At 37.1% G+C, this 19,017-nt stretch overlaps 1 protein-coding gene and 1 long non-coding RNA gene across 21 annotated transcripts; one reads left to right on the top strand and one right to left on the bottom strand.

Moving 5' to 3' along the window:
- Nucleotides 1-5,952: 5,952 nt before the first annotated feature.
- Nucleotides 5,953-7,493, top strand: LOC130472014 (uncharacterized). The gene is made up of 3 exons (XR_008932233.1): nt 5,953-6,334; nt 6,564-6,656; nt 7,292-7,493. It is a non-coding gene; the product is annotated as an uncharacterized lncRNA (long non-coding RNA).
- Nucleotides 7,494-7,583: 90 nt separating this feature from the next.
- Nucleotides 7,584-18,586, bottom strand: LOC110795866 (uncharacterized). 20 transcript variants are annotated; one of them, XR_008932223.1, is made up of 11 exons: nt 17,528-18,586; nt 14,364-14,518; nt 13,610-13,662; nt 13,400-13,513; nt 13,005-13,206; nt 12,782-12,832; nt 11,979-12,637; nt 11,793-11,890; nt 10,912-11,675; nt 9,683-10,184; nt 7,584-8,020 (listed from the first exon to the last, which is right to left on the bottom strand). XR_008932223.1 is itself a non-coding variant. In XM_056842390.1 (5 exons), exon 1 carries the CDS (start codon nt 18,497-18,499, stop codon nt 17,606-17,608), a length of 894 nt encoding a protein of 297 aa, XP_056698368.1. In that variant the 5' UTR covers nt 18,500-18,578; the 3' UTR covers nt 12,700-12,832; nt 13,400-13,513; nt 13,610-13,662; nt 14,364-14,518; nt 17,528-17,605. The 20 variants fall into 20 exon arrangements, 6 of the variants coding, with proteins under 6 accessions (XP_056698381.1, XP_056698368.1, XP_056698366.1 ...); XR_008932218.1 differs by having other exon boundaries at nt 11,979-12,697; XR_008932220.1 differs by having other exon boundaries at nt 12,743-12,832.
- Between the last annotated feature and the right edge of the window lie 431 nt (nt 18,587-19,017).

Here is a 19,017-nt window from a genome sequence, read left to right on the forward strand (position 1 = left end):
ATATGGCTAAGGAAGTTCATAGGTGAACTTGGTGTAGTCCCCTCCATTAAAGGACCAATAGCCCTATATTGATAATAACAGAGCTATTGCACAGGCAAATGAGCCTAGACACCACCAAAGATTCAAGCATGTACTTCGTAGATTTCACCTTCTACGAGAGTTCGTTGAAAGAAAAGAAGTCGAGATAAGAAAGATTGGAACTGATGACAACATCTCAGATCCATTGACTAAACCTCTACCGCAAGCGAAGCACAACTCGCACACTGCAGCTATGGGAATCAAGCATATTGGAGAATGGCTTTGATATCCTTGTTTAATGTTTTAAAGTTTTAGAGTTTAAATCTTTGTAAAACATTATTGGTTAATCGTTCACTATAAATGAATAGAATTCATTTTTCCATTTAATTTGTGGTTTATTAAATGATGAGTCCCTTCAATTTGACGAAATATTCAAGATAGACTGTCAGGACCAGTCCTGTGACTAAGAAATGGTCTATCAAGTGAACTTGAATGTCAAAGGTTGAAAAAGGTCCCTGGTTGGAGTTTTCTATAAAGATGGACGCATAGAAAACGTTAGACGACTAGAATGCAAGATGACTAGTAGTTCTGTTTCTTGAACTATGTGGACATGGCAATGTCATAATCATTTGCATAGATACTTACTTTGGGAAGACTAGTATCGGACAGACCTATGAAACTTTACTGTAAGAGATGAAAATCTGTCATAAGTAAATTTCATTAAAGTTATTAGACACTAATCCTCAATACCTGAGTGATTTGAGATTACTTGTTTGAGAACTGCTTACTTTGACAGTCAACCGTCACTGTAATACCTCGTATTTTTATAATATTTATAAGTATATTTTATTATATTTATAAAGCATTTCACGATTTATTAGCATTTAAATAATATTTAAATGTATTTTACTTAATGTATTTTAATTAATTAGAATATTTATTATTCGGATATTTCATGAAATGCCCTCGAGTTTTGCTGTAATTCACCAAACGCCCATCAAGTTTCAACAATTCATAAAATACCCCTCACAATTCGTACAAATGCCCACCATACCCTTACTAATAACGTGTCGTTAGTCCGCCGTTAGCTAAGTTTCTAATTCACCAAATGCCCCTAATCTCAAACTTATTTCACCAAATGCCCCTAATCTCAAACTTATTTCATCAAATGCCCTAACATGAATTTTAGCTAATTTTATTGTTCCAACGGCTAGTTTTTGTGTATGAAAAGTGGCCGTTGGTTCTGGTAGGCTATAAAAGCCCCCTAGTCGTTGTTCATGTACTTTTGTTTGTGTACTTGAAAATTGTAACAAATCCCTAAACATTGGCTTTGATATAAAACAGGAATGTTCCAGTATATGTAGTCTTATTACATTATAGAAAAACACTATGAAAATAATTCTTAAGAGTACAAGGAGGAGACATTATAGTTGTACGTACACGTATCGAAAAGAAACTAACATTCTACTATTGTCTGGCTTCCATTAGAAGAATAGTTGTATTTTCTGTGACTGTCACTATTTCTTATGAAAATTACAACAATATTTACACATGCACGTGCGGAACAACCCATATCCATATCATCAACAACAATGCCATATTAACAGGCGTTATCAGTCAAATGTGTAAATATTGTCTAGCGTCAACTGCGATTTGTGAGATCCAATTAGCAGTACTTCCAAAGAATAGCTCCCGAAACCAAAGATCTCGAGCAAGGACTGGGGAAAAAAAGGAATGCTAAGGTTTGGTAACGATTTAATGGCCAGCCTGAGATGTCAGCCAGTGTCTTGAGAAATGGGAACGAGTTGCTGCAGTTGGTCAAACATCCTCGTGTACCTGGTCAAACATATATCAACCTCGTGTACCTGCAAAAATATTTACACATTTTCGACCTCAAATCCATACTCATGAATCCTGAAGAAATGAAAGGTTTTGGTCCAATTAACATCAAGAACACTTCATTCCCAGATTATAATCAAATCAAATCAAATCAAATTATTGGAAAACAAACAACACCAAGTAGAATAGGAATTAATTGTAAAATATACACAACTCTGTAATTAAAACATAAAAATCTTGAATAACTGATTCAATGTATAATCCCCAATACTAAATAGCATAATAGGCAATTGAAAAATACGAAATGCAATAGCAGCGTCGAAAAAAATACAAACCATCAAATTACCAATTGCAAATTTTACTTTTCTCAATTATAAACCCTAATTTTTTTTTAAAATCACAAACTATCAAATTACCAACCTCGATTAGTATTTTATGCAAGAATTTTGAGGTTTGTTCAAGAAATCGAAAAGCAACAACCTTTTGCCGCCGTGAATATGAATCTGAATAGTCTCCGGCGACGGAGTTCAGTTCAAATAGCCCAATTTTGATGGGGCTTTCTCCAACATGGGACATTCACCTTAATCGGCCATTTTCTTAGGACATGAGAGCCGCCATGAAGAACTCATTATCATCACAGTCCGTTGAAGCGGTGGAAGAACAATTCGCTACCGTGCGAGCCGCTTCGGAGGAAGGTTGCGAATAGGTGTGACAGCTGTAAGAGAAGATAGGAGTGGTTGGCAGGTTGGAGAAATTGATGATGGCTGAGGGAAAGGTGATTAATGGAATCAATTATGGCGGATGAAAGAGGAAGAACAGGGGAGAGAGAAGCAGTTGAAGAATGGCGACAAACACGAGAATGGGTTGATCTTGGATGGGTAACGGCGCCTAAAGAGAAAATAAGGGTATAATGGTAAACTTATGCTAACGGTGACTTAACGTCCGTTAACTCTGGGGGTATTTAGGGTATTATACTGATTGTGAGGGGTATTTTATGAATTATTGAAACTTGATGGGCGTTTGGTGAATTATGGCAAAACTCGGGGGCATTTCATGAAATATCCGTTTATTATTTTAATTAATTACGAAACGAATTTAATTCTTGAGTCGGGAAATTAAATGAGTTGCAAATGATTCAAAAGCTTCGGGTCAAATAGGAAAATTTGGTAATATTAATCCAACCTTTGGCCGGTTTTCTTTTATTAATCCCACCTACGACATATTTTTTAATAATCCCACATTTACTACCCAACGACTTTTATTGGGCTTAAGTGACCGATAACTGGTGAAAAAATCATCGAGATGGTGATGAATTGATGATGATGACTGAATACATCTAGAGAGAGTACTTCCACGTAGGGATATATTACCGGCGACAATAGGTTTATGACGTGTTGGGCCCAATAAAAGACGTTGGGTGGTAAAGGTGGGATTATTAAAAAATATGTCGTAGGTGGGCTTAATAAAAGAAAATCGGCAAAAGGTTGGATTAATATTACAAAATTTTCCAAATAAAAAAGTCCAATTCGTTTTATTAATCGAGCCCAATCCAAAGAGTTTAATTTAAATCCTAAGCTAGCCCAATTCATTTAATTCCTAACCCAACTCAAATATCCTAAGCCTAGCCCATCAAAGGATTAGGGAGCCTTTAAATAGGACTCCTCCATCATTAAATGAGCCCCTAAAATTTACAAACCCTATTTTTGCTTTGCTTGCCCAACACTCCTCTGTTCTCTCTCTTTCTTTCGGCCCTCTTGTGTCGTCCCCCTTGCCCCGCACTCAACCGAGCACCATTGCTCGTTGGTGCCTCATGCCTCTCGCACAGCCCTCGTCCCTCGCCCCTCTCTTCGTGCTCGCTCGTGCTCTCGTGCACACGGCACCACCCACACCCCCTTCCTCTCCTTGCTGCGTCGTTGTTGTTGTGCTGTGTGGCTGTCGCTGCTGCTCTCCCTCACTCGCCCGACCTCACACCTACACTCCCTCACACTCTTCTTCCGCGCCCAGCGCGCTGCTCCCCTCTCGCCCAGCCCGCGTGCGGCCCCCTGCTGCCCGCTCCTCTTCGTCGCTGCACACACGCACACGGTTGGTGCGTTGTGTGTTGTCGTTGTTGCTTGTTCGTTCGTTGTTCAATTCTTTTCGCCCAATCACATTATATTCGTGGTTGTTCCGTGCTATAGGCCGGATTGGTATAATTCTCTTCTTCCTTACCTATTCTATTTAAATTCTGCATTTTAAATTATACTATTAATATTGTTTTGAGTAATTAAAATGTTGGGAACGGGTTATGAACACCGTGGTTTGAGGATTTGTGTGTTGTGATTCATTAGGTTTGTTTTAATTATTAAAAGAGGAATTTTCAGATTTGTTTATTAATTAAAGCATTGATTTTTATGATAATAAACTAGTTTTATTGGGATTTTCAAGTTAGGGTTTTAACCTAGACCTAATGAGTCAATTGATTAGCATAATTAGGTGATGATTTTAATTATGATAATCAATTATATTTTCAGATTTAAATAAAGGTTTAAAGTATTGATTTTTATTGATTTTAAAGGCGGAAAAAGTATGTTTTTGTACTAGGGATTGATTTTGCAAATTGAGACGATTATATTATTGAAAAACGATTGAATTCTAAAGTTTAAAGGAGGTTTTAAATTTTATTAAGTTGCTGGAAATTTAATGAACATGGAAATAATTTAAGTTTCATTATTTTGATGATAGGAGGTGATTTCTAGTTGAGTGCACGTTATTGCAAAGTGGCCCCTACGCTTAGGTATTCAAGGTACGTACAAGTCTAGGGCGACCACACCTTTTTGTCAATAACATTGCCTGATTGTTGATGATGTTATAATTCTTGTGAAACGTACCATGAACCTTCTCATCAATTTCATCCCCTTTAGAATACTTCATCCCACAAATTTTACATGTATGAAGAAGAAAATCAGACTGACCCAATTCCAAAGGAAACTGTGCATACTTTCTCTTCTTGTTCAAAATCTTCCCTTTCAATTTCTCCCTCTTTACATTTTTCCCTTCTGATTTTTCTTCCCGGTTCCGTCACTTGTCGATTCTCCAAACCTAAAATATAATCCCAAAATTTTCAATTAGAACTAAATACACGATCTGGTATGACTTAAACATGGGAATTGAAGTTTTAAATGCATAAGCCGGAGAAATTGAAGTACCAGGTGGATTGACGGATGTATATGATTCGAATTTCTTGGTGATTTTGTGACCTAATTCCGTCGAATTTCTAGGTGATTTTCTGGGTGATTTGATTCGAATTTCTGGGTGATATCTGGGTGATTGCCGGGTGTATTTGATTCGAATCTCTCGCAGCCCCATTCCCCCTCCTCTCCATTTGCTTTCCTCCTTCGCTTCTGCCCTCCTCTCTGTCGCGCCGCCATCGACGGTAGATGAAGATGAAGGGTGGAGGTGGTGGTGGAGTTGGAGTTGGTTGCCATCATACTTGAGGTGGGTGGTGGTTAATGGAAGAAGGAAGGGGAGAAAGAAAAGAAAAAGAGATGGGTGGGTTAATGGGTGGGTTAATGGGTGGGTTAATTAGTTGGGTTAATGGGTGGTTGATTAGGGGGGTTAATTAGAGATTATGTGGGTAATTAGACGTTAATTGGGTTGATTAAAGGTGGATGACGTCATCGAGGGATATTTGGGGTATTAAGTCATTTGTGAGGGGTATTTTATGTATTTTTGAAACTTGATGGGCATTTGTTGAATTATGCTAACACTCGGGGGTATTTCATGAAAAATCCGTAACTTTTAACATCTAATTCGAGTACCTACTTTTTAATACTAGTTGTTGGCCCATGCGCTAGCGCGCACGGTCCCCAAAAATATTAAAGTCTCTTATATAAATAGGTTCATCAATGATGTTGAAGAACTTACTTCGAGCCATCTATTCTAGGTGCACAATCCCCAAGTTATAAATAAAAAGTTCGTAAAAGAATATTTACAATTTTCTGGTAAATGCAAGAGATACAATGCTTAAAACATGATAACCGTTTAAAATCTATATAACTATTACTAAAACAAATACCGCTGACATCATCCTTCCCTCCAAACTGTACACGTGTCACTCTCTCCTTCAATATTTTCCCGCTCAAACTGCCTATACACTTCACTTTTCCCCGTATCGTTTCTATTTTTGTTTGACACTTTCCAATATCATGCTTATCAATTACTCCTAATTTATGGTTGTGACTGTTGATATTTCCTAGGCTTCTCTACATTCCATTCCCCCTTAAAAAATTGAGGGAAAAACTAGCGGAACAACTGAGAACATAATTATTCAATTGACTGCAATGCTTTTTTTTTTTTTTTTTTTTGTGTTTTCAAAATTCCTATTAGTTTCTCTGTTTTTCGAACAAATTGTTGTGAATGATTCTGGAATTTTGATTTTCAGGTAAGATTGAAATTCGGATTACTGCAGCTCTTGAAGCAGCTTCAATGGCGGTTTTGGGTAATTAAACCTTCAAGTTTGTTTCCAGTATTTCCTTCTCTCTCTTTTTCTGAAATTTTTTCGTTGATGTGTTGATCTGTTTAATTTGATTTTCCTTTCGTTCTTTTTCTCATCCTTTGTACTGTCTTTTGATTCTAATAATTGCTCATCGTTTTATTATTATCAGATTGAAAAACATATGTAATTATAAATTTCTCAATCTCTTACTATGTTTTTTTCAACTTTTTAGAGTTGTTGGGGGAAGCTACAGATAATTAGTAAAACTTTAAACAAATGAGGTCGTCGTTGAGGAAGCTTTGATCTTACTGCTATTACTTTTCAGGTTTGTTCTTTATTATTGGAGTAGTTTGTATTTGATTTTTTTTGTTTTGCAATAATGATGTTCCAAATCAGTATGGAACAAAAAAAATTACTCCGGCTAATTCTGATGAATGTTGAGCTTTCTCAATATCTGCAATCATTCAAGGATAGAAAGTTAAAATGATTTTTTCAGTGTTTTGATTGTTTAATGATCTTTAATGAGTAGATTTTCTATTTACCCAGCTTTAGAGATTAGATGTTGGCCTCTAAGGCTCTAACTTTAGTTTGGTTGATGTTTCCTCTCCAATCTCCACCTCGGGCTTATTACAATTTGAGGGTTTTATATGTAAAATTATTTGTGGGTTCGAAAATGATAAAGGTCGCAACATGCGACCTTTAAGCCGTTAAAAATAGGTGTTTGATTTGCATTCTACGGGTATCTTCATAGAGTAGCTTATGCGAAGTACAAAGTACTTTATTTTCAATCAACCACATGGTCCACATTCCCCTTTTGGTTATCTCACACTGCCCCTTAATTGTACTGCTACACCAACTTTGTATGTGGTTTTATTTAGTGGTTAGTAGATGTGAGTTGCTGTTTTTTTTTTTTTGTTGAATGAGTGTTTATTTTGTAAGTGTTTTTTTTTATTGTTGCAGGAGTGTTGCATCTATTGAGTTCCTATGCTTGAGGTTTGAAGAGAAAGCGATGTTGAAATACGGTATATCATGAGTACATAATTTTTAACATGAGTACATAATTTAGATTAGTATATACGAAGTATGTTTTATTTCATTTTGTTAGGAACTGACCCATGGAACGATGACAATTTATGGAAGACGGTAAATCGGTGAATGATTATCTATTTTGTCTTATTTCTTATTTCCTTTCTTTTTAAAGTATTGTTAAAATGAAGGAATCGATGTGTAAGAAAGCTTACATGAACGGAGATAAAATTAATGTAAAATGTTTATTACTTCACATTATTATTTATATTTTTTTACATAAAATAGATTTTTTTCAGTCGTGCATCGCACGGGCGCTAATCTAGTATTATACTAATGTTAAATTTGCAAATAATATGTAAGGAAACCATTTAGTACTACATGGATAAGCACTGAAGCTAGAGTCAATGAAGTAGACATGAGTATCCTCTTCCTTTTTCTGTCACAACGTGGATAAGCACTGAAGTTGTGGTTTTTGTATTCGTAACCTCGTTAAGTATAGCGACAAGATCATCTACATTATGACCATCAACAGGTCCAATGTAGTAGCAGGCCCAGTTCTTCAAACAAAGATGATCATGTATCAGTGATCACGCCTCGAGCATACTCATCAACTTTGGAAGCTAGCTGATATATGGGATCTCCTATTTGCTTGGTCACTCCCTGCGATAAATTCAACAATGAGTTAATGACACAAACCATTACCCATGCCAATCAAAAGTAGAAGCATGACTCTTTTCTTGGCACTATATTAAAAAGCAAAAAGCATCCAGAAAATGACTCAAGCTAGTACTACCACCTACAGTAAAAGACTTCAAAAATATGTGTGCCAGGCCATGGGGCATGCTCTTGCGGTGTGCGCACCTTCCACGGGCTTTTTGCATTGGCACCAATGCTCGTGCGGCTTCCCAGCCCACGACGCTTGGTGCCTTGACGTACGACTGTTTGCTCCCACTCTACCAACATTTGTTCTTTCTCAATCTTAACTTCTCAATTAATAACGTCTTGATCAAACATTTAATCCGCGAACGACTATTTTTGTGACCCATGAGTCCAGTCAAGTTCACTGATCAGAAACGACCTCCACTCCAAATAGGCGTTACGATCACTTGATTTCAATGAAATAATTTTTCTGTAATTAATATGAATCAAACTGTTAGACTTAAATGGAAATTTAAAGGACAAATTTCCCTCTCACTTGTCCTAAAGCACAAATGTACATGCATTTTCTATTCCTTTGTCACTTAATATCATTCGGAAAACATAAGCTAAGATATGGTGTCATCCTTTTTGTGTTTAGAGATGTTTTTCGGTTTCATGTTCAAGTGTCATAAACAGATGATTAATTCATAATCCATCTACGCATGGCAATACATTTTCACTGTTACTCTCCGAGGGCCCTTGTACAACAAATACATCGATCCCACGCACTTTCATGGAGGAAAATCTCAGTATTGCAGTCTTGAAGTTCACTCCCTTTGATAGATAGTTACCCTGAGTGTTTGGTTTATATATATCCTTTTTTACGATAGTACTACGTAGTGTTTAATAATTTGATAGAGATATGATAGATTCCAAATCTTAAAGTATTTCTCATAAGTCTGTCTGATACGAGTCTTGAGAAAAGTATCTGGTTTATGACATCTAATGAGCTTGTAGTCCAAGAAACATCACTATAAACCATCTTTCAATGTAATTGTCTTAAGCCATTTTATAGTGACCTGTTAGGGACAGTTTCTTTATTCAAGACATGTAGTTTTTGGGTCGGTTGCTCGTGATCAGCTCCCCCTCCCCCCTCTCTCTCTCTCTTTCTTCCCCTTCCTCCACTTTCATTTCCCTTCTACTGTGCATCCAAATGAAATGTAAAGGTCTTGCAACTTTTATAGCACCTAGCGTAATGAAACTAAATAAAACAAAACCAAGCACATTTAACAGGGCAAGCATCCTCAAATCATAAGCCCTTTTACAGCATTCCTAATCCTAGCTACAAGTTGCCTTATTTATATTTTCAAGTGTTGTCTAATTGAAGAAATAATTCACCTGTGAACTATCAAAATTATAATACTATTACAGCTCTACATTTCCATATTTTGATCTAATATATACAAAGACAAAAGCATTTCAAAGCAAGGATGCATCATAATTAGTAAGTTTAGATGATTCCTACTAATAAAAGTACTTGAGTAGTACTCCAACATTCTCCTTGTTCTAATTAGTATAATTGAGCACGAAAAAAGATATAGTAAACTAACATCTAAATATCTAATACTACGCAGTAGCTATGCTTAGTATCCTGAAAGTAAAGGTCTTTAAGATAGAACTTACTTGGATATGCATGCAATAGATAAGTCAAATTCAAGTGCTATCTTGACACTGGCGTTTTACCCTCGAACGGAGCTGATCTTTCGAGGAAAGAGGGACTTGAATTATTGTAATCTTGGATGGCTTTTCTTTAAGAAGACTTTCTTGGCCACTGAAATTTCCTAGTTTTACCTTATGTTGTTCATGGCACTGTTGCTCTTTTGACTGACGATCAGGCTGCTTATCTAAGGAGGTAGTCAGTGATCTTGCTTCACCTTCAAATATTTGATTCTTCAGGCTATGATGAGTACCATCATATGAGGGTGGAGTAACATCACCATGTCCTTTATTATCTATCTCGTGAATTTTACTTTGTAAATTATCGGGTTCGACATCAACACAATCAGCCACTTCCTTTCTCTTGATCTGACACTTCTTCCAGCTTGGCTAAAATCATAACCAGAATTTCAACCCCGTCATCGTATGAGCTCAAAGCATAAATAACCGCTTCATTATATTGTTCTATCTGCAAGGATGAATAAATTAAGCTAACTGAAATCACCAGTAAGTACTCTTAGATACCTCCAATCAGTGAACAATGAATTAAAGAAGGAACCATCAGAACACAGGCAACTGTAAGATTACTTGATGTCAAAAAGCGGGGCAACATACTTGTTCATAGAAGAAATCATCGTCGTAAACGTCCAGAAATGAAGTATACTGGCACCAAAAATGAGTGTGCATAGATAGTTTCATAAACAAACGAAAAGGAGTTTTTAAGTACAGATACTATAGAGTTAATCCTAGGATTAGCTCTCATGATAGAATTTGGTATGATAACATTTGTAAATGATGTATTCTTTTGATGTAATTAGGTCTGTTTTAGGATAGTATGCCTAGGTTGTTGGTTTTGGGGTTTGGACTTTTGTACCAGGGTCCATCCTAGATGGTTCATGGTGCCTTCTCTCCTTTTGAGTTGTAAAAAGCTGTTTGGGAATTGAAATATACATCTAAACTTGCTTACCAAAAAAAAAAAAACTCTTTGACCTCTTGACTACAATGAGTTGTTACAAAGTTCTGGTGCGACAAAGATATACTATAAACAGTACTACATAGATTTACTTCTCCAAGTGTTACTCTTCTACTGATAAAAGGGAAGCCTAAAAGGGTCTGCGACCAACAATATTTTCACAAAGATATATAGAAATTGCCAGCATAGCATAAATGCAATATTAAGGACACAGAATATTCACCTTGCAGCATGCTCAGTGAAGCATTTATGAGGTTGTCTCTGCCTAAGTGAATGCAGACCACCTCCAGGGCAGAACTCCATCACCAAACAAGAATAATTCTCTGTTTCAAAATGTGTATACAATGTGGGCAAGAATGGATGATCTAGAGATTGAAGAATCTCTCTCTCCGTTTGAGCCCTCAAAAGTTTCTTTCGGCTCTCTAAAGCTGCTTTGTTCATGACCTTCATTGCGAAATGAGTTTTGGTCCCAACGAATTCAGATAGATACACCTTCCCTACGTCTCCACATCCCAAATGGTTCAGCAGTCTGAAATGGGTGAACTGCAGTAGCCCATAATTAGATTGAGCTTTGCGAATAGCAATCCATCTAACATCGTTAACATCACTGCCTGTGCTGCATCTGTAAGTGCTACTCACTTTCCTCCTCTCAACAAAGTCAAAAGGATTGATTGTTCTCTCCACTTTCACTCGATTTCTCAACGCTATACTGTGGCATTCACTTGCTTCAGTGACGGACTGACGGTGTCTTTGGCCTCTATAGACTGGTTGGCAGAGTGAAAACCGTTTGGAGGGTTAGGACAAAAACTGATTGCTGACTGAGAAGCTAACTGGTTATTTAGTTGTCCATCATCCGTGCCTTGCTCTAACCTGAAAGCTGCGTGACCCAATGAGCTTCTTGAATCATAGGCCTCGAATCTTTAACAGGATACTTAATAGAACATTTGGACTCAAACCCAGAAACCTGATTGCAACTGGAACTTTCCCCTACATCATCATCATCATTATCATACAGGCTTATCAAAATCGATTCTAACGGCGAACTAAATTAGTATCATGATTTACAACAGCTGAACATTATTTATTAAATAACAGGAGAATCACCGGAAGGAGAGACAACTCTACAAGCAAAATTCTGAGATTTCATCACCAAGTTAAGCGCATCACCAACAGATTCTATTAATGGGATTGATGCTAACACCCTGATACAATAAAACCCAGTTCACTATACAGATCCCTTCTAGTAAAGGGAAGGAAGGGATAAGAAGGGAAGGAAGAGAACTCGCTTACCTCTTCTAGTATCCTTCTGTCTTCCGGATAGAACAAGAATATCTTTGAACAGCAGGATGCTTGAAGGTAATATTCCATAGTAATTAGCCTCAGAGGCTCACTGGTTAATATTTGATTTTTTCAGTTCTGGAAATTGAATCCGCCTGTTTGTCCACTCTTCCAAGTCGGGAGGTGCAGCAACACTGAAATAAATTGAATCTGGTTAGCTATAAAGAATCTCACCAGAAGCCAATCTCTTGATTCCACATAAGCTTTATATCTTGTTCTTAGGTAAACCAAGAGAGCTTTATGACAGATGTCACAGGACAATATAAGTTCATGATACTTATCTATGCCTTCAGGAAAAGTATCACGGACCAGTCCATAAGAGGGGTGCCCAAATGAGCCAAAATCGACATGATATATCTTGTAGCTAGGTCAAATACATATACAAATAGCAAGGGCATGAGAAAGAAAATCTTACTTGAGCAAACATAACTGTCTCATTATAGCCAAGTGGGCCTTTTGATTATGTAATATAGAACACAAACCAAAATGTCACTATGAGTTGCCATGCAAGCAGTGCAGCAGCATTTCCCAAGACAGATTGTTTTTGTTCGGAATAAAAGAGAGCATGTGAAACCAGTTTGACATTTCTTTGACATGAAGAATAAACCCACCTGTAGTAAAAGTGGAACATGCCAAATATTTGGAACATCGTGAACATTAAGAATTTCTGCCTGCAAAGAGTCAATATCGGAAGTAAAGAAAGAAGCAACCAAAACCTGATAGAGTAAAACTCAAAACTTTTAGCAGCCAATTACCGGAGCATGGAAAAATTGTGAAAGCTTCTCCTCGGTATTTTCCAGCAAAGGCTGCAAATAAAATATAAAAAGAATTACACATCGTCCTTTTAAGTATCTAGAAGATTGAAACTCTTCGAAGAGGTTGTCTAATGAGAAAAGCTCATTCAAACTGACAAGTAACCAGTAATCCGAAGAAGATAGGCTTCGTTTACTGCATAATAATACAAGAGTCACAACTCACAACAGACAAAAAGAATATGCTCTGAGAAAAAGAGACATTAGCAAAAGTGGTATGTGATAGAAGATATTGTGAATCAAGGATATCAACCGCCACAAGTCCAAACTCTCCGGTCCTTCCGGTCAACTTATCCACAAATGCAACAATGACGAAAGGGCAACAATCACTCCAACAAGAATTACAATACCCGGTTGAAAATCAAAAACTGTAAATTAAATAAACAACAAAATCATTCATAGTAGAAACACAAAAGCCAGAAAAGTTCATCAACTTAAATAACCCAGAAAAATTATCATTCAAATTCACAATAAATTTTTTAAAAAAAACATTATAATATGAAATCAACGATTGAGCATGAATAAACATTGATAAAGATGAAAAATTTAAGAGAAACTTACAGTGTAAATCAGAGGATTGTTCCGAGTTTTACTAGGGTTTAAGGGAAAGTTGCAGAGTAGGGAAGCAGGGGTTTGGAGGAAGGAGAAGTTAATTGGCTTGAGCGTCAATAAACCCTAAATTGGACCGAACGACAAACAAATTCAATAAATAACTGTCAGCAAGAACAATTGGATTAAACCCTAACATCGTTATCTTATCCGTAAACTCACCTCAACCATTTCAACGGTACCAGCAGCACCGTACAATCCATCGAGCTCAGCACCTGTCAACATTAAATGGAAGATTACCCACAAAAATCTTAAGCTCAGGGAAGAAGTTAGGTTGTTGTCCAGAATCAATTTGCCAATTCAACTAAAATCCACCCTAATTAATTCAACAATTGCAAGCGAAAAACAAAACCCTAATTTTAGCAAAAACAAAGAAGAAAGAATCATACCAGGGAGAAAGAAGACAAAGTGAGAGTGAGGAGAATCGGAAGGAGTGCAATGAGTAAGAAAAGTTTTTGATCCCATCTTCCATGGATGAGAGTGCACACAGAAAATGAGGAGAGAGGGGAGAGCTGATGAGCAAGAATGCAGGATAGTAGAAGACGAAAGGGGAAAGAGTCAGAGCTCATCCAAGAAAACAAAAGGGTTAGATCCAGGAACGTGGCATGATTTGACATAAGGGAAAACCAGTAGTAAAGATTGAGAGGGGGGGCAATATCGTCACAACACTATTGCTGCAATAGTAACTTAAACTTTATATGTTTTAAAGTGTTAGGATTAATTTCCATATGATTTCCTCAATATTTCCATATACACAATAGAAATTGAATTACATATATGAAATATACTAATACAAATATTTACTAACATTATAAACAATTTTTCATACGGCAATTCAAGAATTTCGTCTTCAAGCAAAAGAAAAATGGACCCTACTGAATTAGTGTTCAGGTAAGATGATGATAAATTGATTTACCTCTGAAATTGAGAACTGAAGGCCTCTTTGAAGACGCCTCACAGACATTACTACACCTTCTTCAAGCAGACATAACTACCGCTGCTTTTCTTCCATGAGTAGCAGCATCAAGTACAGTCTGGGTTTTTGGATTGTTCAATCTTCAGAATTTTTACCTAACAGATGCATGTCTCAGACCTCTGTCAGCTTTTTGTTTACTGATTTTACATTGAAAGATTTCCCAACTTCTTATATAGAATATAAATTGGGAATTTCTCCCTTAATGTGCTCACAAGACACCATGTCCATTGGCATACATTTGAACTTGCTGTTGCTGTTCAACATGAGCAACAACAACAATTAACTAACATTAGGCCACTAACAAAACCTGCCAGACACCAACAATGGAATGCTACTAGACAGAACAAAACTAGACTAGCTAGCTACTGTTGTTGAAATAATGCTACAAAGGTCATGAAGGAAATACCTTAAAAGAAATTAATGACTATGCCTGACAAATTATCAGGCATAAGGCACAACAACAATACAAGTGTGTTAAGGAGATCTTGAGAAAAATATAGATAATGAACATTGAAACGGAAAAACAAGTGTCTCATTTGATACTTGATAGGAAAATGACAAGAGGTTACATAGGGAAAACTTAAACACAAATACATTAGGCAAGACAGCATGCCTACACATAAATAAGCATTCCTCAACTACAATGATCTTCAACAGTTTAACATAAGATTAAGCATCATTAAAGACAAAAACATAACCAAGCTCATTTATCATCCCATTCTACATCAATGTAGATACCAAAACCCTTAACTGCAATTTCCTTGCTAGAATCGCATAACTGAAATTCAACAGTCTCCTCCAATCTTTCAGTAGTTAATCCAATGCCACAACTCAAATCAACAGCAATTAGCAAAGAGCAATCAGTTGGAACAGTAACCAGCACTCTCGAAAGCTCCATTTCAAAATCCACACCTTCTTGTCTTATCAAAGGACATGTTTCAGGACACTCAAACAGCACACTACGATAGTATCTTTTCTCATACTCTGTTGTATAATCATACTTACTATGGAAAGCAACCACACTCCCAGAAATTCTACAAGGATGTTGAGAAGAATTAGATGGTACAGCTTCTTTGAAAAAGAAATGAACCTTCAACTTAGCAGTTACTGGACTTGAGAAAATATTGTAGTGCAATGCAGCAAAGATATCCTTATTAGCACTTTGAACCACTGAACAGTGGTGCCTATCGAACCAATGTTTATATCGTTCCACAAACTCATAACATGAATCTATACAACCCTTGATGATTAAGTGTCCCTCGACATCTTGTAGGTCTATATACAAAAAAAACCGATCATATCCAATCTTAAGACCCCTATTGGGATTGGGACCTTCCAATTGTATAAAATTTGTGCCAACGGGCAAGTGATAGGGGTTTTCCTTCTCTCTATCGAACAGATTAATGAATTCTCCACGGCCTATGAAATTTATCATTCCATATAAATTCAAATCCTCGGCTTTTCTCCTACCAATGAAAACAGAAAATACCTCTACCATTGGGTGTAAAATAGAATACCAGAGTGAATTGGGCTGAACATAAACAACAAATTAAGCCATGTCAGAAGAAGAGGTGGAATTACACTACAAAAATCGACTAAACGACACACACATACGGCCTCCGTTATTCATTTTCCACTCACTTTCCCTTACTTTATTCATTTTTTCTTACACTCATCTTTTTTTTTTTTTTTTTTTTTTACCTATTTATCTTACTTCATCCATGTTTTATTATATTCAACTAACTTTTCTATTATTTTCTTAATATTCGTGCAAATAGTACTGTAAAGATCTTTATGAAACGTTTTTTTCTTAATATTCGGACAAATAGTAACCGTAAACATATTAATGAAACAGAGATAGTACGAAAAATTACTGATATATCCCTAATTTTTTGCTCCATATGTTAGAAATGCTTTATTAAAAATTTAGTGGAGCGCTAAAAGCCGCCCTACATTACTCAAAACCGCCCCAATATTTCTCACTTTTTCCCCTTAATACCCTTACTTAATCCAATTTACCAATCTGATTTTTAATTTTCACCTCATCCATTTTGGAGAGAGAAAATCCAACCACCACCACAAACTTTCCTTCACTCAACGCCGACCACCAGATGGCGGGGTCGCAGCACTGTGGCCGGCGAAGGTGGTCGGAAAAACGACACAAGTTTATTGCCCCGCCGACCACCACCGTTTCTGTTGCATCTTCGTTCCCCTTTCCGGTTTCGCGCTGCCAACCACCACCGTCTCCCGCTGCAACCTCGTTCCCCTTTCCTGTTACCCTTTTTCTCGCAGGCTCGCAACAGCACAACAACCCAGCCACCTTGCTCGTTGAACAACCCGACCAACTTTCCCGTTGAACAACCCAGCCACCTTGCCCAGCGACGACGACGGGGCAAGAATCAGTACATTACGGCCGCCTCTCCTTTGGATCTAGCACCAACAGCACCGGTGGAATCACATGACGGTAGCCGAAATCATCCTGCGAAGGTAACAAAAGAATCGTCGGCGACGAGAGCCAAGCAACCGGCGGCGAAGGGAGTTAAAAAACCGGCGAGGAAAACGTTTTTTGTCAATTAGATGCCGCCAATTTTCTGGGTTTTTGAGTTCAATTAGATGTTAAAATGAAAGTTCATGTATTCCAATTTGCTAGATTTAATTTTCTGGTTTTTTTTGGTTTTCAATTTTCTATTAAATTTCCTGTTTTGGGATGATATTGTGATTTATTCGTTTGTTCAATTAGTTCGATTTTAATGACGAAGAGAAAATCAGATTGGGTTGAATTGTGTGGTTTATTTATTAAATTTGTTTGTTGAATTGTGTGGAAGTTCAATCAGAAATCGAATTTGAGTTTAGGAAACATAGACTCATTTTAACAGGGGTAAATAAAGAGGGTTATATAGGTAAAATATTAGGGCGGTTTTGAGTAATGTGGGGCGGTAAATAGTAAGCCCAAAATTTATTGTGCGGGATTGGGAATAGACAAAATGGCAGGCCAAATGTATTTTACGGGTGAGTAAATTTGGGATCTCAAATAAAGAAAACATTTTTTTACCGACGGACTAAAACACGAAGGGCAAACAAAAAGGGACAGAGGGAGTACTTACCAAGGGATTTGTTACGGGGACAAGCTTATCGGTGGGATAGAATATTAGCTTAGATGGTTCCATCCACTTGACAGTAACTCAGACATCAACACCATTTGATCCCTTAATAAATTTCTGATTGTAACCAAGGTTATCGGGTTCGAACGAGACAGAGTCATTAACGATTAAGGCGTCATCATTGGCAGCATCCGTTAAGTCTACTTCAATCACAAGAGGGGAATACGGTGGCACAACCAGCAAAGATCTACTCAAAGAGAGATCAGTACCCAACACGACCAATTCCATCATATTTGATTCATCAGAACAGTCGAAAAGACTAACCCGATAAACTTCTTCAGTACTATACAGACTAAAATTAGCAGTGACTTTGCCATATACCTCCAATACTTCCTCTTCATCTTTGTCTTCTTCATCTTCATCATCATCATCATCTTCCGGTTTGTCGTACACTTCATCTGCATTGCTATCAAGGAGGTCAATCCTAACTGCAGCAAACACGGCATATCTTAGCGCTAAATAATCAACCGTAGCAGAGGCACCAGAGCCGTCACTGGAAATTGAAACTTTGCCAAATTGTTCGAAAACATCATCATCATTATCAATGGACTTGATCAAACGCGTCGACCCCTCTACAATCGATTTTCCAGTAGTCTTCTCCCTGATATCCATGGCAATGAAAGGTTTGTCCAACGGCGGCACTTTGCGAGGACCTTGTAGCCTTAAGTAGCCATGATTAGGAGGTATAACCTGTGGTTGGTTTGCCTGACGTCGATATAGCATACAGGTATTGCTATCGCCTTTCATGTCAAACAAGTTGATATCGCCATAAACATCGCATGATTCAGAAGAATTCGTATTCAACTTCACTGAATAAACATCAACAACGGGCTCACATCTACAATGGATTTTTCTACCGCTACCAATCGACTTTTTTGATGCAAGGATTTTGTTTTCAAACTCATCCGAATTCATCTTCTCCGAAATTTTTTCTTACATTTAGGGTTTGCGGTTCCAAAGAAATAATGGGAATCGGTAGTCGGCTGTGTTAGAGGAAAAAGTATATTTATATTGAATAAAGATAAGGGGAGATTCGGAGACCCTGGGGAACTGTTGGTGGGTAGTAGGGATGGCAATGGGTCTATGACCCGATTCAGATCCGGTTGGATCCGGTTCATTTTTAAGGTCTGGGTCCACAAAAATTAGACCTTGTGGATCTGGGACGGATCTGGGTCTTTGTTTAAATGGGGCGGGTCTGGGTCCGGATTCAAGAATTAAAGGTCCAAATCCCACACAGACCCATATATATAAATTTTTTAAAAAATTATTAAAATTTAAATATAATTCAATCTTTACGTGCTAATCTTTATTCAGTTCTTATGATACTAAACTATTTAAAATTATTTGATGTGACATATAAATAATAATATTAGAAACTGTAAATACTTATTGTATCACAAGGCTAATATGTTTTTTTTCCTAAACAAAGTTAA

The sequence above is a fragment of the Spinacia oleracea genome, chromosome 1 (assembly GCF_020520425.1).
Source record: "Spinacia oleracea cultivar Varoflay chromosome 1, BTI_SOV_V1, whole genome shotgun sequence".
In the NCBI taxonomy this organism is placed as follows: Eukaryota; Viridiplantae; Streptophyta; class Magnoliopsida; order Caryophyllales; family Amaranthaceae; genus Spinacia; species Spinacia oleracea.

What these genes read in the sequence shown, in the direction of transcription:
- LOC110795866 (XM_056842390.1), bottom strand. Translation starts at nt 18,499, where the DNA reads ATGAATTCGGATGAGTTTGAAAACAAAATCCTTGCATCAAAAAAGTCG.